We start from the raw sequence: 17096 nt of genomic DNA on the forward strand, positions 1-17096 counted from the left end.
AGGAAGGCAGAGGGGTTGACTGAACACCCAATTGCCCATCTATCTGTGATACGACCTGGGGAGGTTACAGCCTGAGGTAACTCACCCACACTGCTCTGCGCCTTTGCGTAGTCATTTAGATATCCATCATCTGTCCTGCTGCTGCCTGCAGCTTCTACCAGCAAATCTGGAGTGTAAAACAAACAAACAAAAAAGATCAAATCATATGTAATGTTCTGTTGTATTCTATTGTAAATGATAGATCCTCATGGGGTTGTAGAGCTAGACAGGGGATGAGACCCTAAGAGGTGGGACTCTACCGGGTGTCAGTGTTTTCCTTCTGGACCAGGACTTCGGCAAACCAAGCACCCAGGTGTATCATATGGGTGAAGGGCTGCAGTGCAGAGGTTTCACACATTGTGACCTCATCACCTTGGCCCTGCGCGCAAGTGGGATGCCAGTCTGAACACAGAGCTAATCACATGGGATGGCTCTGATTGCCAGCCGGGCGCCGGGCAGTGGGACCTGCCTCGTGGTTAGGTGTGTGCGTGGCTGTACGGGTGGAGATCCCTGCTCTGGGGTCCCTTGTGAGGGATTTCAGTTCCCAGCAATGGTAAATCTGAAATATGCCTTTGTGTAAAAAGCCTCTTACAACTTGCCCGAAGTGGGTCATGTGTCAGCAGAGGCCTTTAATTGTTCTCTGGGTTTTATCTTTGAAGATAAGAGTGAATTAGTGCCAGCCCAACTCCTTTTTAAGCACGTTTGTTCTTCTTAACCCTTCTCGTGCCTCTCCCCTGCACACACTCACTGATTTCCAACGCCGCAGGAGCTGCTCTGCTGAGCTCTCCCAGCCACATGGTGAGCACCAAAGCTGCCTCCTGATAATTTTGTACAGAAAAAGAAGTTTTCCTGGTAGCCTGATGAGGCATTTCTGTGCCTCAGGGTGCCACTCCTACCTTTCTGCTCCAGTGGCGCTCTGGAAAGCGGCGATGGTGTTTGTTCACTGGCTTGCAGGGAGAGTGGGACGATGCATGAGTTGGGGTCAGTTATCGATGCACCTCATGGTGTGCAATTGCCAGGTGCCCTGTGACGTGCAGTGGGTGCGGGGTGGCACATATTGCCAAGAAAACTGGGTGACAGAGTGAAAATGCATATTGAAAAACAGGGGAAAAGTAGCTGCTGGCAGTGACGCTCCTGCCAAAACGTGCCCTCCGCATCACTGCGGGTTGCATCCTGCACTGCAGAATTCCAGTGCGAAAACCACTTTATGGGTGCTGAAACTCCAGAGGCACGTGGCCCGGTGCTTGGTGTTTCCACTTGGACGTCATGTGGAGAAAGACATTTGGTCCTGGTGAGATCTCTGGAAACTTCAGCTACTCAAAGCCCCTGGGGAGGGAACAAAAAGGATGGGCTCTACTGTAGAATCTTGTAGAGAAATAGTCAGAAATTTAAGTGTCCAAAACATGAAGCCTTGTGGAAGTATTTCATCCCTCTCAACAAAGTTTTGGAAACCAACCTGGTAAAGCTGGGAGCTTCTGCAGCTCTTGGCTGCTGGTGAGGTTCCTCCTAGCTGACCACTCCTCTGTTCCTCTTGCAGTTACAAGCTGTTCCCCAGCTGCGTCCCCTCCTTTGGCTTCCGCCACCTTTTGTCCCTAACCGATAAAGTCGACCGTTTCAACGAAGAAGTTCAGAAACAGAAGGTTTCCCGCAACCGTGATGCTCCAGAGGGTGGTTTCGATGCAATTTTGCAGGCTGCTGTGTGCAAGGTGAGTCGCTCTGATTTCTGGGGTTTAAAGGCAAAGCAAAAGAGGAGGAGGTTTCTTCTCTCTGTTCTTGGACCAGGGTGAAGCTTCAGTATGCCATTTCTTGGAAGTAACTACTAAATTTTTCTCACAGAAACCATGAAAGATGCCTTGAAAAGTAGAGGCTGTTGTTTTCATGTGCTTTCGTACATGAACAGGCAAAGAAAAAGGTTAATATCTTTTCTAGTTTAAAGGGGTAAAAATGGAGCTTTTGCAAATGCAAATTTAGGGTTGAGATTTCATTGCACGATTAGACTTGTAGGTGCTCGTACCTGCCTCCTTTGGCATGTGGGGCTGGATGATCCCACTTCCGGGCGCTGATAGCCTGCTCTCCCTCTTTGTCAGCAGAATTAGAGCAGTAATTAAGGACAGAGTTCGTTAGCTTGGTGCCACATTAGCCATGCCCTTAGGGTTTTAGAGATGTTTGCTTGAAGATCTTTCTGGAACAAGTAGGTGGATTGCTCCATATCCCTTTGTGTGCCAGGGCTGGAAGTCTCTGTCCCCTCTGCCATGTGGCTGAACTGTCCCACTCGCCAGGGACAGCTCCAGTTGCTTTTTCACCTCTTGACATACAGTATGGTTTTCGTTCTCTCCAGCCTTGTGTAGTCCTTTTGGTTGGACATGTTTTCTTTTCGGTCTGGATTTTGGGAACTGGGAGATAGGCATCGTCTGCAGGAGTGATGAGATGCAGGCTTGTGGGAAACCAGATCTTCCCTTGCCTGGGTTGGCTTCATTTACGCTTCATGCTCATGACAGGACTGAACCTGCCCCCTTGGATCTGACGCCACCCAACAGTCATCTTCCTTCTCACAGCCTGGCACAGATATTGTTGTTGGCACAACTGTTGTTGGCACAACTATAGTGCTTCTTAGTTTTGGACAGGTGAATCTCATGGTTAGAGCAGAGACATCTCAGGATGGTGACTCGGTTTTGCCACCCACCATGTGGTTTTTTGCCTTTTCTTCCATCGTGTTATTGCAAAAATGGGACAACATTTCCCTAGGGTGTGGAAATACTGTGGTGTGTATCACAAGGGCTCATCTTGGAGGTGTTGCTGGAAGGCAGAAGACCTGCAAGATATTTCCTGCACATTTGTGCCGGTCTCAAACTGTTCGTAAGGACCAAAATCTTTTGACTGTGGTTCTTGAGTGCACAGCCTGGTCCCTTCTAAATTCAGAAGATGAATTTAGATGCTGGTGCCATCTAAATTCAGGACTGAGCATCCTCTAGGAAGGGTGAGCAGAGGTGAGAGTGTGTGCTTGTGTGGCTCTTGGCGTGATGTGGCAGGTCATGACAGAGGAATTCCTGCAGCCGCGACGGTTTGTTAATTGCTGGAGCTCAAGGGTGGGAAAGAAAGTCAATGGGGCTGGTGTGTGAGGCCAGAGAACCGGCTGTGCTGCAACTGGCGCTGCCTTGGCAGCCCTCTGCTGTGGGTGGAGCAGCTGCCTGTGAGCAGCAAAGGCTCCCTCTGTCCGGAGTTAGAACAGATAAAATTTCAGGCCAGCTGATTGACCTCCTAACCCCCATAGCCAAAATGGGAGCTTAATGGTTAATTTCCCTCTCCACAACTGAGTGATGGCCCAGATTGGACAGCAGCCACAAATTGTGGTGGGGCTCAGCACCATCGAGGCGGGTGAAGGTGGCAGACATCTAGGGTGGCAGGGAAGTGCCGCTTCTTGGTGAGGATGCTGTTTCTACAATTAGTGATGCTTTGCATCCAGCAGTGTTTAATGAACTATCTTGAGGACTAAACCCTGCACAGACAGTTGTTTCCAGAAACTCAGGAACTATTTTCCCCCAGTGCAGGGAGAGCAGCATACAGATACCTTGGTGATTTCTGGGGTGGGTTTCTTCATCACTACTGTGGTACCTCATTGCATCTCTTTGGCATGCTGCAGCTTTTTCCAGCTTCTGCCCTCTCTAGCATATTCAAAACCCAAGATTTAGGGCAGTTATGACATTAGAAAGCCCCCCGCCTTTGGGGCGATGCAACCTGTTGACCATGAAGTACTTTGTGCTCAGCAGCAGAGTTTGTGGCATCAAGGGGGACGTCCCAGGGAGAGCCAGTCATGGCATGGCAGAGTCTCTCTGTTTCCAGGCCGTGATATCTGAGTGTGGTCTTCTCCTCCCCTTCAAGCACTGAGGTGGGAGAAACAATATCTACTCTGTTGACTCAGTATTTTTATGCTGTAATTCATATCAAGCATTTCTTCTACACGAGCTGTCTAAGAGCTCTGTAACGCTCAAGTCATTTTTGGCCTGGTTTTCAAGCCAAGGAGTGGGGAAAGTTTGTACAGCTAATACAGACTAACGAGCAGGCCCGGGGTTTGGCTTCTTACTGAAAGATGAAGATATGGTGAATGTTATTCTGGAGGCAATGAAAGAGCCAGAGACAATAAGCCTTTATCCTGATGCTAAAATGGTTCGCCAGGAATATTAATCAGCCTTCTGTAATTACATTTTCCATTTGCAGTATTTTGGTTTTCTGCCATTCTTTAAGTGCAAACATTGTATGGCCTAGTGGTATGTATACATTTCAGATCTTATATACTAAGCTGCAGCAAGGAGATAACGCTGGATTAGAAAATAAAGTGACTTTTCAGCCAGTTTTGATCCGTGCTTGCTTGACAGTGGTACATGGAGATGGCCAGGACACCTGGGAGACACTGAGGTGCTTTTCAGAGTTACGCCAAATGAAGGAGGTTTTAGCTGTTTAATCTCTAGGGCTTACTTGTCTTGCATCTGTATCTGTTTCTTTCTCCCAAAAAGGTCTGCACCTGAGAAACTGGTGGGGTTTTAAATGTATTGATGAATCCAGGGCGGTCTCCTGGCAGTTTGTGCCTTGGCAACTAAACCCTTTTTGTTCAGTGCCGAAAGCATAAATTTAAATACTTATTTCAGGCTTGGAAATACTGATGCTGAGTTTTGCAGGCTTTTCAATAGGATTTGGAGAGCTGGGCTGTGCTGAGACAGCTGTGGCAGTTGTGCCAGTTGCTGTTGGATGTAAGGAGTGAGAAACTGGTCTTCCAGGATACAGGAGGCAACTGCAGCTGGTCGTAGGAGTAGGGGCAGGAGCCATAGCATGCCCAGCTCTGCGGAGACACGTCTTCCCGCTTCACTCTGCTTTGGGTCAGGTCCCACCCCTGCTTTCAAAATCCTTTGTATCCCACGGGGATCAAAAGCCAGATGAGGGGGCAGACGTCAGTACAGGTTTTCTTGTTCAACAATCCCAGTCCAGTAAAAATAAATGAAAGTCTCTTTGGTTATTTGTTTTAAGCAGAGCAGAGTGCTGCTCTGGGTTTTGCGGTGGAAACTGCATGCTGGAGAACTGTATTTTCCAGTGCCTGGAAGCTGCTGGCGGAGGCAGCTTGAGATGCGGCAGCTCCTCAGTGTGCCAGCCTCTCTGGGTCCTTTTTCCGTAGGTCTCCAGCTCTTTTGGTACGGCATCGGCACCAGCTCAGCCATCCCATCTGAGATACCCCTGGTCCAATGCTCCAAGGCATCAAATGCTCTCAGTGGCTGGATATTGGCACCAACACTGTGGGTGCTCATTCCTTTTTGAAAAGGAGTTCCTGAACTGAGCAACCAAAGTGCTTCTGATGATGTTGATGCGAGGAAGTGTGCGCTGGAGACACAGAGAGTTTGTCTGTAAAGGGGTGCCTAGCCCGTGATTTAAATGTGGGCTTAGCAGGCAGGTGAACAGAAGCGTCATCCCTGAAGTGGCTTCATGTGGCTTCATAATTGCTGCTTGAGTGCAGCTCGTTTTCTTTGAGTGTACCACATTTTGAAGGAAATGAAACTCAAATTAATCCTTTTAATCTCTTCAGGAGTTTCTTAGCCTCAATTGTTTAAAAAGAAAAGAAATCAGCTTTGGATATGCAAAGGAAAGTGAACTGGATGGGCTTCTGTCTGGTGGCTGAGTAAACCAACAACCGCTTCTTGCATTGTTAGAGCCAATCACTTTTGGGTTGAGTTCTTAAGAAACTACGTTTTGGCCTGAAGATTTTGCCTTTTGTCCAGTGGGATCGCTTCAGTGGAATGACTCCTGCTTCCCAGAGCAAAAAAGTCCTCACTGCATACTGAGCCGGTCAGTAACGTGCTGGTACTTGGCATAGGATGTGTGTTGCCAAAGACTTCTTTCTATGGCCCTACTTGAGTTGCGTGGGTCTTTAAAATATCATTAAAGAAAAGATACCTTCTGCAGTAGGGAGGAAAAAGACATCTACTCTGGAGTAGTGTCCCTGAAGCAAGAGTTGTATGTATCGGTAAGATTAGCAGCTTTTGGGCTATGACTCACATTTGCGGGTAGAAATTGTGCTGGCAGCCATGATTCCGCAACCTCCTGCCTGCTCTGCCCTCGTGCCCTGCCCACACCAGCACTTTCCGTAGGAGGTGCCTTTGCAGCCCGGCAGCTCGTAGGCTGGCATCTTGCTGTAGAACAAGGCAGATGTCAGATTTTGCTAAATAAGCAGAGCAGTAAACTCTGGGAGGAGCTGGGTATATCCATTTGCACCGTGTTCCCATCAGTAAGCCTTTACCAGCTTTTCCCTGATCAATTCCCAAGGGATTTGAGGTGTTGCCCTGAGCCGGGGGCTGGAGGGAAGGGGATGCTGGGTGTGTGTGGGGAGGGAAGGCGTGGGGCTGTGTTGGCAGACAGGGAGGATGGCCAGCCCAAGAGGAAGCTCTGGGAGACAGGGCTTTCTGGCTCCGGTCTCTGCCGTGGCAGGATCTCCCTGCCGTGGTTGGCAGGCGGGTCCTCAGCCCGCCCAGCTTGGCATGAGCTACAGCGTTCTGGTTTCAAAAAATTTCTGGCTTCTCTGTTTCCTTCCACTTCCATTTCAACAAACCACTTCAGCGTGCTGTTGTAGGCACAGATCTGCTTCTTGGGCCGATGCAAAGCTGCAAACCTGGGGAAGCTCCATGGGAAGGAAACATTTATCCTTTAAATCTTATCCCTTTACTTGAAAAACATCTGTCTCTGCATCCCTCTCCATGTGAAGATGGTGATAATGTCAGATCCTTGCACAGAGGGACCGAGGAGGGTTCAGAGGAGGCGTCTTGTGCTGTGCTTAATATCGCAGAGCCTTCATAGGGATCACTAGAGCACAGCTTGGAATTAGCGTGTTCTTAAATATGCTGAAGTTCCTCACAGCAGATGTTGTGCGTGGGTTAGTGGTGTAGCAGGCAACCACTGCCAAAGCTCCCGGTGCTGTGCTCCGCTCCAGCTGCGTGCATCCCTGTTCTTCTGGGCTGTGGCACAGTGGGGATTGAGCTGTTTGGGGCACTCGTAGTGGTGCGCAACGAGGTGGCAGAAGGCTTGGAGGCCCCATTGCTTGCAGAAGATGTGTGCAGAAGGGGACCGGGGCAGAGTGCCTGTGCATGCCTGTGCAGGTGTGTGGGTGCACCAAAGCCAGCCCCCTCAGGCAGGGACCTCACTTCGTGCATTGCAGCTCAGAAGCCGCCGTTATGAGCAGGCATAAATGAAACTGCTGAGCGGGGATATTGCAGCTCTTGCTGTTGCCTTGGCCGCTCCGCAGAGCTGAGGAAACAAGGTCAGATTAAATGTGTGTGGAGGAATTTGGCAGGTCTCCTTTGGCTATAAAAGCAGCTGAAATTCTTATTCTTGGATCTGGGTAGAGAAGGTCTGGTGGACAGTCCACATACCTCCTCATGCCTTTTAAAGTAAGTGTGTTGGAAGGAGATGCTGGGAGATGCTGATGGGCCCCTGACATTTTGTTTTCTTGCCAGAGATGGGTGGACAGGAGCATGGTACTCTTCTAATTAGTACTAATGAGTCTGCTGCTGGATCAGCGGGTGGCTGGGATCGTTTGCAGGGCGAGGGGCGAAATGTGGGTCTGGCAGGGGCAGACCAGATGTTTCACAGGGTTTGTTTTCCCCCAGGAGAAGATTGGCTGGCGTAAGGAGGCGTCTCACCTGCTGGTCTTCACGACAGATGACGTGCCTCACATAGCCCTGGATGGGAAGCTGGGAGGGCTGGTGCAGCCCCACGACGGCCAGTGCCACCTGAATGAAGCCAATGAGTACAGTGCATCCAGCCAGCTGGTGAGGGGGGACACCACCCAGCCCTTGGAGACCTCAGGGTGTTGGTGGACCTCTCTGGAGACCAGCCACCCTCGACTCCAGCAGCTTTTGGCCAATGTAGTGCCTGACCAGCATGGTTTCACCTGGTCCTGCAACTTGCAAACAAAATTTGATGTTCCCCTTGTGCATCCCCCCACAGTGAATCCTTCTATGATGCTCAAAAATTAGTTAGGGATTTAGCGAGCTCCTTCAGGGCTCATTGCAAGGAAGGGAAAAGTAACTCAGTGTCCTGAAGAGCATTGCATTTTGCCTGCAAAGTGTAGAGGAAATATAAAATCTGTCATCCCTTTTCTAAAATGTCCAGTGGACTGTCAGCTTCTCCCTGAGGAGGCTGAGTCTACCTCGATGTGGCTACAACAGCAAGCACCACAGGATGTTCCTCTTATTCACAGCCTTTGTGCACAACACTAACATAGGTCTTAGTAACAAATAGACAAACTAACCGCTTTTAAAAAAAATTATTTATTTTATTTTTGGTTTTTATTTAAGCTCAGTGGAGGAAACTTCTGGGATGAATGAGCACTTGCCTGCCACGTCATTATGACATCTTTCTGCAGAATGTTGCTTTATTCAGCAAATCACAAGCATTAATTATTATTTTTGTTCCTGGATGGATGTCCCCCTGTAAGGGGAGGTGTTTCTGGATGGCTGTGTTATGGCCAGACTCTAGGCTCTGCGGAGCAACCCTCTTTCCACCCGCCTGTGCAATCCTAGCAGGTGTATATGTCAGGGAGTACAGCCCCCATATTGACATGGAGTTAACGCTGGGGAGCTGGCATGGGGATGCTGCCTGGGTGTTTCCACGTTTGAGTCTCAGAGGCTCTCAATCAGCCCTCCAATCTGCAAGTAAACGAGGTGTTTTTAATGAGGACAGCACATCAGAAGCAGCCGGGGGTTTTAAACTCAAGCTGGTCTCTTGAAATTGAGCCTTGGTTCATTATTTTGTTGCTTGTGGATAGCTAAAGCAGTATCTTCCTGCCATCCTCGCTGTCTGGGAAGTCTGGAGAACTAAAGAGCTTATTGTAGTCACTTCATGGTTCCAGTATGCAGAAAGAGCAGGCAATGGATGTTTCCACTTTGAGAGAAAAATTGTACATTTCCATTTACTGCAGTTCTAGATCTCCCTGCCTTGCATCCCTGGAGACAGCAGCCGGTTCATTACACATGTGTGTTTGCTGATGGCAATGCAGAAAGAGGAAAGAAATCCAGTGTTTCAGATGTCGCTGTAGCTAATGGTATTGTCAGTCATATATTCTAGTGAAGGGTGCAGCAGAAATATTTCAGGGATGACAGAATTTCTATTTCAATTGAGATTGTGCTGGTACATCAGGGACTTCATGCCAGAGCGAAACATGCCATGAGTCTGGAACAAATTTTGCTGTTGGGAGGAAAAGAGAAATGGAATTAGTCTTTGTTTCTGTGTTACCCATCAGTCTTTCTGCCCCTTTTTTGCGCTAGGATTATCCTTCCTTGGCCCTTCTTGGGGAAAAACTTGCTGAAAACAACATCCACCTGATTTTCGCTGTTACGAAAAGTCATTACGTCCTGTACAAGGTAAGCGCTGCCGAGCCGCCCAGGCTGGGGCGAGATTTAAATGCTTCATGAAAGCATCTTCCTGCCAGCACCGTGGAGCGGCGGCAGCCGTAAGCACGCGTGTGTGCAGCCGTAAGCGTGCATGCACGCAGCCAGGCGCTGCCTGCGGGGCTGGCAGGGGCGGGCAGATGCAGCTGAGCCCGCTGTCCCTCCCTGCTAGTCCTTCCAGCATAAAGCACTAAAGCTTCTTAGAGCAAACTGACATATATGCTAGCGAGCATGTGAAGACCTAAAATAGACTCCAGCTTAATCTTGGTGTTCGGATGGCTGCCAGCCGTGCAGCATGCGAGAGCACAGAAACCTGTTCAACCCATTCTGCAGTGACTTAATCCCATTACCTAATTGCACGCAGTGTTTCTGCCCAGCTGTGTTTTTCCATCATGGAGTCCAGGGCCCCAGCGCGCCACATATGATTTGAACTCCCTCAAAAGGAAAAGATGACCCGAGCCGCAAGGGCCGGCCTGCCACTGGAGCTGCCCCGCGGGGTTTTGCTCCTCTGCGGATGTGGGGAGGTGTTTCAGGCGAGGTTGCTTTTGGAAACCTCTGCTCCGGCTCTCGAGGCTCGAGTGAAAACAACAAGCAGCCACATTGCTACAGTCGAGATGCTGCTGCTTGCCTGCGGAGAGCCGGAGGGCTGAGCTCATTCTCCACCCGCTCTCCAGGGATGCTTGCGGGTCGGGAGGCGAGACGGGACAGCCACACCTCCCTCCCCACCATGCCGGCTCTCACAGCGACTGGGTCTTACCCCCTCTGGCAGCAGATCCGGGTCCATTAGTCCCCGTCCCCTGGTCATGAGCTTTGTTTAGCATCTGATGTGCTGCATTAGCAACGCTTTGCTTCCAAAGGCTCCACCTTAACAGGAGCTGAGCCGTAGCCTGTAAGCTACCAGACGATGGGGCAGGGTGTGTGGCCGGTGTCCCTGGTGCGAGGTCGGTCCCTCCGTGCCCTCTGCTTTCCTCTGCATCTCAGCATTTTATTTCCTTTTTTTTTTCTTCCCAAGAACTTTACTGCCTTGATTCCTGGGACAACAGTGGAGATTTTGCACAAAGACTCCAAGAATATCATCGAGCTGATCGTCAAGGCCTACAACGTAAGTGCATTTTAATACCACAGCTGCTGTCGTGTACAGCGCCAAGAGCTTGGCCAGCTCGCCTCTCGCCGGCGTGCTCCACCCGGCTCGGCCGCCTCCCTCCCCAGCCCGCCGCACACCGCCGGAGCTGGAACACCCACCCTGAGGAGGGAAACAAGTTGTGTGAGGTGGGGAAGGAGCACAGGGGGGCCCAAGGGAGCCTGCAGTGGATCAGAGGTTTCACCCCGTGTCTCTTGTGTGCAGAATTACCCTCTAAACACAGGCCCAGTTAAAACGGTTGTCTCTCGGAGCACCCTACTGGTAGACAAAATAGATTATTTCTTTGGTATTTGATGTTTAGAGGTCTCCCAAGGATGTGACAGGGTTCTGGCTGAAATCCCATCCTTTTGTTGGTCTCCATTCAGTGCGAGGTGGTCCTCAGCACCCTATGAGCATCACCATGTCTCTTGGATCCCAAAGGAGCCCTGCTTATGTGGCGTTGCCAGTGCAGCCTGCCCTGCCCTGCTAGGGCCCGTGGAGGACAGCAAAGGACCAGTGGTTGTACCGCTGACCAGACGTTGTGCGTCTCCACGGAGATCAATGGAGCAGATCAATTAGCAGCAGCTAAATGGCATGTTTGGTGGGTAGTTAGTTGTCAACACCTTCTTCCCTTCTTCTTCACTGACCTTGGTGTCTGCAGAGTTGTTTCTCTCACATATTCTCACTCCTCTCTCTACTGCTGTTTCTGCAGCAGCTTTTTCCCCTTTCTTAAATACATTATCCCAGAGGCACTACCACCATCACTGATGGGCTTGGCCTTGGCCAGCGGGGAGTCCATTTTGGAGCTGGCCAGTGTTGGCTTTGTCAGAGATGGGAGAAGCTTCTGGCAGCTTCTTACAGAAGCCACCCCTGTAGCACCCCCACTACCAAAACCTTGCCAGACAAACCCAATACACTAGCTGTAACATGCATCCTTGCCTCTATTTCGCCACCCCTCAAGCCTTTGCAGATAGACACAAGCTAATGAAAGCTGCAGGGGACCTGATGCCCCCAGCCCAGTTGCCTCCTTCTCTTTGCTCATGAGCTTTCCATTGCAGCTGGCTGGAAACCACCAGGATGCTGGGACCAAGGTGCCCCATGGAAGGAGCAGTGCGGGATGAACTGTTGCTGAGACACAGGGGTGGGTGTCTTGCCTATTCTGCTGGGTGGTGGGTGCAGGCTGGGACACCCAGATGCGCTGCCAGAAGCTGGCAGCTCCTGCCTGTGCCGCAGGCAGCCTGGGGCCACGGAACTCTGGTCCCTGCCCAGCCCATCTCCTCTTGGTAACTTTATTTTTTCCTGAAATGAAGGAGGAAATTCTCACTGAAAAAGCAGGCTAAAGCTTCTGTTTCCCAAGTGGGAGTGAACTTTTTTTTGTTCCTCACGGAAAGGAAACTGAGCCTGGAGAAACAGGAACCGACTTCTACTGGGTGGCAGTGGCTGGTGTCCTGTGCCCAGGCTCAGCCTTGCCCCTTCGGCGCTTTGGCCGTCTCTGGTCCTCTCTCATCTGCTTCCCTCCACCAATGCATACATCGGACTTGCTCGGGGCTTACGAGATCCTTTCCACTCATCTCTTCATCTTCCTTCTCGCTTTTTCCCCCTCACTGTGTGGGACCTGCCCATCGTGCTATCACCTTTCCCTCATCCTGGCGAGGCACGATGTCGGGGAGTCTCTGCCCAGGCACATGGGCTGGGTTTGGAGCAAAAGGAGCAAATGGGATGCTGGTTTAAAAACCAATTTCCCAAACTTAATCCAGGCAAATTTTGGATGTTTTGCTCGTTATGCTACCGTTGGGTTTCCCATGGCAGGTAGCCTTCACATCAGCCATCCCTGGAGCTGCTGCCAGTTCAGTATTTCTTTGTTTTCACACTGAAATGATCCATCCTGTGAATTTCCCTCGGGCTGTAGCAGATGGCTTTATTTCAGGCAGAGACCTTGCTCCTTCTCAGGGCCAGGTCCTTCCTCTAGGTCACTCCAGCATCCTCCGCTCGTCCCTGAAGGCACAGCAGGCTTGGGGGTCACCAAAGAGCACAGGACCTAAGTCCCACAGTCACCTGTAGTGGTGGCTATGGTGCTGTGAGAGAATATTGCTGTGTAACGGTGCAAAGTGGCTAATAATAATAGCATGACAATTAGGCTAATAGCATTACTGTATGGTGCTAATGAGAAATCTTGACCTCCATATAAGAACATAAGAAGGGCCCACGCAAGGTCATAGTGAGGTCTGACCTGGTGTCCTGTCTGCTGCCGTGCCCAAGATGAGATGCTCTGGGCACAAAGACAGGAGAGTATATCAGTGTGACAGCTAATTTCTATGGGATAATTTTGGGCAGACTGTTTTATTCAGCTTTACTGGCATGCATGGCCTTCATCCCACAGGTGATGGATGCTCCGTAGAGTCTAAATTGCTGCCCCCATGAATGGCTTCTCCGTTACAGCAGAGAGATGGGAAGTTAATCTTTTTTTTTTTCCTCAAGTGCTGTTTAGATTCACCAGGCCAAAACTCATTTATTTCCTGCCCATTTCCAAAAGTGTTAGCTCTTTGCTGGCATGTGAATCCTGGCTTTGTCACCACACAGCCTGGCAAGAGCACTTTCCCTTAATCTGGTCACTTCAGTGAGGGTTGGGGACCAGGGGGAGAAGGATGGAGCTGCAAGCTGGCTTTGGAAAATAAATGTATTTGTACAAAAAGCTCAATTTTGAAAACCTTTGTCTGTTTTGGACACCACTCATTAAAAAAATCAGTTCCAGCCATTGGAAGAATGAAACAAAATAACCTCATTCTGAATTAATACTTATAAACTTCATTTTGTTTTGACTTTAAAAGTCTGTGTCTGCAGCAGGGCAGAGAGATGAGAAGCAGAAGAAACGACGTAGGAGCATACCAAAACCTCGCTGATGGAAAATGTTTTTCACTTTGAAAAGTTTCGCAAAGAAAGAGATTTTTCATTTATTTTTTCTCACAGTGGTGTTTCCAGCTGATGCATCTGAATGGGTACTTTTTGTTTGCCATTTTCTCCTGAGAGGGAAAATATATTTTCTGACCCATTGGGTGAAAACAAGAAAGCAGGATGGAGTTAGTTTTACACCTTCTCTGTGCTGTACAACAGAGGCCACAGGACAATTGCGGTGGATAATCAGGCTTTGCACTTCACTAAGGGGCTGGTTTATGGGCAGTACGAGGTGCAGATGTGCGCATGAGGCTCTGGTCTTTGTCTCAGAGCTGCTCCATTTGTGGTTGAGAATATTTTCTTCTTTCTTTTTCTTGTGCATCCATATCTTTTCAATGCTGGCTACGGTGGTCATCAGGACTGTCCTTGAGGGCATAAGCCATCTGCAGGGGTTGTAGGCAGCTCCCTGTAAGTCTAGCTACATTTGTCAGAGGTCTCCTGAGCTGGTTAAGTCAAACCCAAAAGTCAATGTGTGTGCATGGGTGATTTTTTTTCATATAGGTGCAGAGACATCCTAGCTACCCTCTGAAAACATCAGGAGAAGAGACTAACATGGAAGAAACCCATCCTCCTTTGGGAACCTGATGTTTTTTTACTTTCCCATTGTGTTTCTAGAGTATTCGATCCAAGGTGGAGCTCACAGTCTGGGACAGCCCTGAGGACATTGGCTTGACCTTCACTGCCACATGCCAGGACGGGTTGTCCTATCCCGGGCTCAGGAAGTGTGGCGATCTCAAAATAGGAGATACGGTGAGTTTGTCTTTCTGTCTGTCCCCTGGAGAGGCTGTTTCACTCCCCATGCAGCCACTTACCTCTCTCAGTGAGTGGTCTTGGGCAATGAAATACAGTATACAGCACTGGTGAGGCAACACCTCGAATAATGTGTTCGGTTTTGGGCCCCTCAGTACAAGAAGGATGTTGAGTTTCTGGAGTGCGTTCAAAGAAAAGTAACAAAGCTGGTAAGAGGTCTGGAGCACAAGTCTTATGAGGAGCAGCTGAGGGAACTGGGGTTGTTTAGCCTTGAGAAGAGGAAGCGGAGACCTCATTGCTCTCTACAACTGCCTGAAAGGAGGTTGCAGTGAGGTGGGTGTTGGTCTCTTCTCCCAAGTAACAAGGGATAGGATGAGAGGAAATGGCCTCAAGTTGCACCAGGGGAGGTTTAGATTGGATAGTAGGAAAAATTTCTTCACTGAAAGAGTGGTCAAGCATTGGAACAGGCTGCCCAGGGAAGTGGTGGAGTCACCGTCCCTGGAGGTGTTCAAAAAACATGTAGATGTGGTGGTTAGAGACATGGTTTAGTGGTGGACTTGGCAGTGCTAGGTTAATGGTTGGACTTGGTGATCTTAAGGGTCTATTCCGACCTAAACTATTCTATGATTCTAATCTAAACCTGTCTTTCCCAGAGTGAAGAGGCTATGGTTAACTTTGGGGTTATTGTAAAAAAAGACAGGGTGCTCAGCAAGGCAGCAACCCCCCTCTCGTGTTCAGTTCCTAGAGTTACTGGATGGCAGCACACACTAAAAATAGAGTTTGCCCATTAATGTTAACAGTATGCACTGCATAATCCGTCTTGTGCTTTTTTATATGAAAACAGAGAAGCTAAACTTTGCTCGTTAAAATTTAATATTGATACAGGTAAATAAGTTGTTGGGCTGCAGGGCTGGGGCAGGAGGGCTCAGACCAGCAGGGATCCCCTTCCCCTCTCCAGGCTTTTGCTGTCCGCGAGGATGCGGGTGCAGGTTCGTTAGCAGCCCGATTGCCTTATTTGAGAAGAGTGGCTCAGCAAACATACCAGAGCTCTAAGAGCTGAGGCATATAAAAATAGTTTGAAAGAGTCAACAGTAGCTGGATTTTTACCCTGCCAAATAAGGATCACGCAAAGTGTTAAAAAGTGAGGTGGCCTCCCCTTTTTTAGCTGACTTTACTGTATCTCTGATGGGCCTGTAAAAGCAGTCCCTGGAGCGCTGCCACGCTAGGCACGTGCCCTCCTTGTTCCCACAGCAAAGCCTCAGCCGCCGACGTAGCAGAGTTAATCTGGTGGTTGATCCTGGGCTCCTGGCTTTGGCACGAGCAGGGGGAGTTTCTCCAGCTGCTGCAGCTCACTGTGAAGGGGTTTCACAGCAGGTACATGCACGCCTGTATCCGCAGAGGCTGATGGCATAGGCAGGAATGACTGGCTCTCCCGATCTGGATGAACTAGGGGTACCTTCTGCCCAGGCAGCAGAAGATTTGGGATACAGCAGGGAGCTGGCGCTGGTACCTCTCCCGTTTTTGGCCCACCGGAGCACAAGTAGACATGCCAAAGGATCACAGGAATCCCATCCCTCCATCCCACCTTGTTCAGCTGCTCTCGGCCCTGTTACTTCCATGTGGATCAAGATTTGACTCCTGCTAAGAAAGTTTCCCCAAAGAGGATAACGCTGGCACTGGATCCTAATCTGGGGTTTAGTCTTGGGGGTGTGGGTGTCAGTGGGTGAAAGGGAGCAGGATTACCCTGATCTCCTTAGCTTGCTTTCTGATCGCATTCTCCTCTGTAATTTGAGCTTGTTGCCTAATTGCTTCAGGCCATGGGAAGCAGACGGGAGGTCAAGGGAGGCTTCGTGGGGTGCAGCTCTCCTGGCTGGAGGTGGCTGCTGTGCCTCTGGCTGCACGTTGCCCTGTGGCATGTGGGATGGCACAGACAGTGAGAGCTTGAGGTGACCCCAAATGTCTCCAGAGAAAAATCCTACCATCTTGATGCTTAGGAGAGGGGCTTGTTTCCTGGGAATAAGGTTAATCCTCTTTGCTAACCAGCAGCTTTGGGCAGCTCTGTCCAGCCCCTCACCAAACAGCATGGATTAAATCAGGGGCCAAGCAAGCAGCTGTTGGATGCTCTTGGTTTTCCCAGGGAGAAAATCCCTGACACTGGATTGTAGCAAGAGAAAATGAGTAGGGGATGTGATGTGTAAGCATTTAACAATGTATGACCCTTCTGAAGGCAGTCTTAACAGCAGCATGCATCAAAAATGTCCCGTTAGCAGAGTGCTGGAAGCTTGGGACTGTGTGACTGCTGCACATCTCTATGTGTAGATCAGGATTCCCATATCAATCTGTGATGTTGTAGGCATCTCGGACCCTTGTGCTGTGTTGGTTAGATCCTTGCTAGTGCTTGATTTCAACAAAGTTTCTTATTTTTAATAGCATGAAAAATGGGCTACTTGCTAGAGTTTTGCCCTGTTTATTTCATGGGAATAGGCTGGCTCCTTCCCGCTTCACGGAAACCAACGGTCTCTGATGGGGAAAATTGCTGCTGATGGCTGACAGTAAGGAATTTTCAAATGTTAAGGATGCCAAACACCTTGTGGGACTGGCAGAAGTCGGTGCACTGAGCTGCAGATGCCCTTGCGAGACGTGTAATTGTTTTGCGGGTTTTTGCACACCTGGGAGTGAAGCTCAATGCGCTGAGCGTGGCCCTGCTCCAGGGAGTCCCTCCATGGCTTTTCCTTGGGACATTTTCTCTTCCCTATTGCCTTCCTTCCTGGGACACCCTTGATGGCTATTTTGGGGCTGAGTGTGTTAAC

General features: G+C 49.6%; 1 protein-coding gene across 1 annotated transcript in view; it reads left to right on the forward strand.

The window, feature by feature from the left end:
- ITGB5 (integrin subunit beta 5) overlaps positions 1 to 17096 on the forward strand; it is a 60034-nt gene that overhangs the window by 19615 nt on the left and 23323 nt on the right. Inside the window, exons 5-9 of the mRNA XM_086751391.1 lie at positions 1577 to 1745; positions 7683 to 7844; positions 9342 to 9437; positions 10477 to 10566; positions 14152 to 14286. Of these exons, the coding sequence (XP_086607517.1) occupies positions 1577 to 1745; positions 7683 to 7844; positions 9342 to 9437; positions 10477 to 10566; positions 14152 to 14286 (652 nt within the window). The remainder of the gene's footprint in view (positions 1 to 1576; positions 1746 to 7682; positions 7845 to 9341; positions 9438 to 10476; positions 10567 to 14151; positions 14287 to 17096) is intronic.

This window comes from Chlamydotis macqueenii, chromosome 6 (genome assembly GCF_036417535.1).
Source record: "Chlamydotis macqueenii isolate bChlMac1 chromosome 6, bChlMac1.mat, whole genome shotgun sequence".
Taxonomy (NCBI): Eukaryota; Metazoa; Chordata; class Aves; order Otidiformes; family Otididae; genus Chlamydotis; species Chlamydotis macqueenii.